Source organism: Tenrec ecaudatus, chromosome X (genome assembly GCF_050624435.1).
Source record: "Tenrec ecaudatus isolate mTenEca1 chromosome X, mTenEca1.hap1, whole genome shotgun sequence".
In the NCBI taxonomy this organism is placed as follows: Eukaryota; Metazoa; Chordata; class Mammalia; order Afrosoricida; family Tenrecidae; genus Tenrec; species Tenrec ecaudatus.
In genome coordinates, this window is record NC_134548.1 from 72,113,816 (window position 1) to 72,117,010 (window position 3,195).

General features: G+C 46.1%; 1 protein-coding gene across 1 annotated transcript; it reads right to left on the minus strand.

The window, feature by feature from the left end:
• Positions 1-728: 728 nt before the first annotated feature.
• Positions 729-1,522, minus strand: LOC142434188 (spindlin-2). The gene has a single exon (XM_075538884.1). The coding sequence runs from the start codon at positions 1,520-1,522 to the stop codon at positions 746-748; it is 777 nt and encodes a 258-aa protein (XP_075394999.1). The 3' UTR covers positions 729-745.
• Positions 1,523-3,195: the final 1,673 nt, after the last annotated feature.

Here is a 3,195-nt window from a genome sequence, read left to right on the forward strand (position 1 = left end):
CCCCAGTCCTATTGCATTCCACTCAGCTCTTTCTCTTTTCCTGTGTCAATCTCCCTTCTTAGCATTCATTATACCTCAGTGTCCCTTCAATTAGGCCTCTCATTCATCCATCAACACTAACTGTGTGCTGTTTACTTTCTTCTCAGATTATTGCCTACTTCCTACTTGGTCTCTTTTCCTCTTGATTTGAACAATTTGCATACTTATTTTGTGATCTTCTCTGCTCAATCTGTTTTCCTCCAAGTTCTAAGATCTCACTCTTCACGTCAGCATTTTCTACAACCTTCTCATTTGGATGTTTTCTCCTTCTCTAGGAAGCCTCTACATTTTTGCCCTTTCAATGTCAATTTCTAAGCAATCCTCTCTTCTGCATCTCTATTCTTAACAACCTATCTGTAGTTCATTCCCCTCTTCTTTTGTAGACTAGGTCCACCAAAATCTTATTTTATTTTTAGATGACTGATTATGGAACCCAAATTAACTTTATTCACAGCCGTTCTCTCCTTTCCTGCCCCTCCATCAAATACACCCAAAGCATTTCAATAAGACAAATACCTTACACATGGCATATCATGTCCACATAAATTTGTATTTTTCAGAACAAAACCACAGTTGCGTGGCAAACAGGTAGGGTTAACAGGGGACCTTAAGCTTCAATACACACAAACAAACAAACAAACAAATATTTTTTGCATGTGTACACATTACATGTTTCCACAAGTATGGCCAAGTTTACCATTGACAGTTAAGATTTCTTCACTAAATCATAGACGTAGATATGGAAGTCATCATCAAACTTGATGAAATACACAGAGGGCTTGGCTTCCACTTGGTGAATGACCATGCCAATCCGTTTGGAGCCATCTTCTTTGGTGTATTCCACATGTTTACCTATCAGGCCATCTACAACTCCTCCTGACTCTCTCTCTGCTGAAAGTGATTCATTGGACTCTGGCATGATACGGAGGTCACCTTCTTTATAATCATCTAAGAGTTGGTACATGTACAAGACAGGATCTTTCTCATAGGTAATATAAAACCAGGCTCTCATGATAGGTGCTTGGGCTAATACCATCCCCCTCCATTCATCCTTAGAACCATGCTCACCCTCAAACATATGTTCCACTGCTTTGCCAATTATGGTGTTTGCAAGGTTTGCATCACTAACTTGAGAGGATGCCACCCTGTCAGAAAGAATTTTAAGAGACAAAACTCTTTCATCTCTGTGAAGTTCCAGTCCATAGACACAGTCAATTCCATCATATTTCACCAGATAAAGAGAGGGATTTATAGGCACCTGATCCAGAACGGTTCCTTTCCACTGGGTGATGGGCTCATCACCTTCCTTCCATCCATGTGAAATTCTGCAGCCCACCATGCTCCTGCGGGTTTGAGAAGAAGGTTTGCTCCTCTGCTTCTTTTGGGAGATTTTTTTTTTCGTTATGTTTGCAGACCCGGCGGCCAGTCCTGCAGCTGCTCTGGTTTGTTGTCCCCGAGTCTCCTGTGCGGTGGGGGTCTTCATGCCTGCATGGAGAAGCGAGAGGACAGAACAATTGAGTGCATTTTAGCTGAACACCTTTCTTCCCGTAGCGATGTATGGTCTGTGCACTCCGTGAGGTGCCGATTTTTGCCCCCCAGAGTCCCGCAGCAATGCTGGGAATCCTGGCTGCGTGCCTGCAGTGCCTTTCCTCCTAGGTTCCTTTAAGCTGCGCAGCAGGGCGGGAGCAGTGTTGGTGCTGGCCGTGGTAAGGAACTCTGCAGGAGAGGGTGGGCTGCCTCCTCAGTGCTCAGTGCCCATGGTGACTACTGTCCCCACTCCCCCGCCACTGGAGCCCACTCCCAACCCTTTACAAACCGCTCATCCCTCTGCCGCCTTGACCAGTACCCCACTGCCTTCTTTCCCTGAGAGTCCCAGCCAGTTTCCCACAAGCCCCCTCGGACGGACGGACAACAATCCCTTTTCTGGCACACAGCACCCTTGCTTCCCAGTGCTCACCTTCACATCTGTGCCTGGCTCCTAAGACCACTCCTTTCCCCCTTGCCCACTGCACTCCTCCACTACTCTGGGCGCTCACCTCCACCACTTATTTCCCGCGGAGGAGTCCTTCCGCCCCTCCCCCCACCTTCATTCCGGTGCCCACCAATGGCCTTGCCCTGCCTGGAGCCCACCGCCCCATATCGCAAGCCTCACGTGCCCAAATGAGACACTTCGCTGCCTCCAGTGCTGTGATCCTGTGTTGACAGGAGATCCGCAGGCCAGTAGCTGGATTCTTGCAAGGGCTGAGAGGGGAGGGTCTGTCTTTAGAGGAGGAGCACTTCTATGAAGGTGGAGAGGCTGGTGAAAATAATAGTGGCTGTGTTATCAGTGCTGTGCTTTTGAGTCCTTTGGCTCCCTATTGGACTCTGGCTCCTTTACCACATTAAGCACCAGCTGCTGCAGCTTCTGCAGTCTCCTCCCCTTTTCTTGGTTTCCTGTAAATAGAGTGCCCCCCCCTTCCTGCCAGTCACTGCTCAGGGAGGCTTCCTGGCCTTTGGCAATGCTCCTGAGCCCCCATGTCTTTTAGATTCTAGAACAATGATACCTTTGGTTGGGACTTTCTCTTGGATGCTTCCTCTGACCATGACCTCTTGGCTATTTAACTCCACCTGTCAGCCCTCCTTCCTATTATGCTTCATATATTTCAGCTGTTACTCATATTTTTGCATATAATCACATTCATACAGAAATATTTTTAGAATGTATATGGAGGAATAATAAACCCCTCCTTGTGAATTCAGAATAATAGTGACGCTAAATGCCAACATAGCATTGTTCTATGATTCCAGTGCTTTAAGGAATCATACGGCACATATTTCTCCCATGAAACTGCCAATCATTGGTTGGCAGATGAACATTTAACCACTAAGCCTCCAGTACTCCTTTATGAAGGCATACAAACTAAGCCAAACCCACTGCCATGGAGTAGATTCTGAATTTTAGACATCATACAGGATAGAGGAGAGGTGCTCATGGGACTTCTGAGCCTTCAATTCTTTAGGAAAGCACAAAGTCTCTTCTTTTTCTTGGCAAGTGGTTGATGAGTTTGAACCCTGAATCCTTTGATTTATAATTCAATGTCATTAGAACTACCCTTTATGGAGATATTTCAAACCTACAAAACTAAACTCTGTGGCATTGTGTTAGTTCTGACTCAT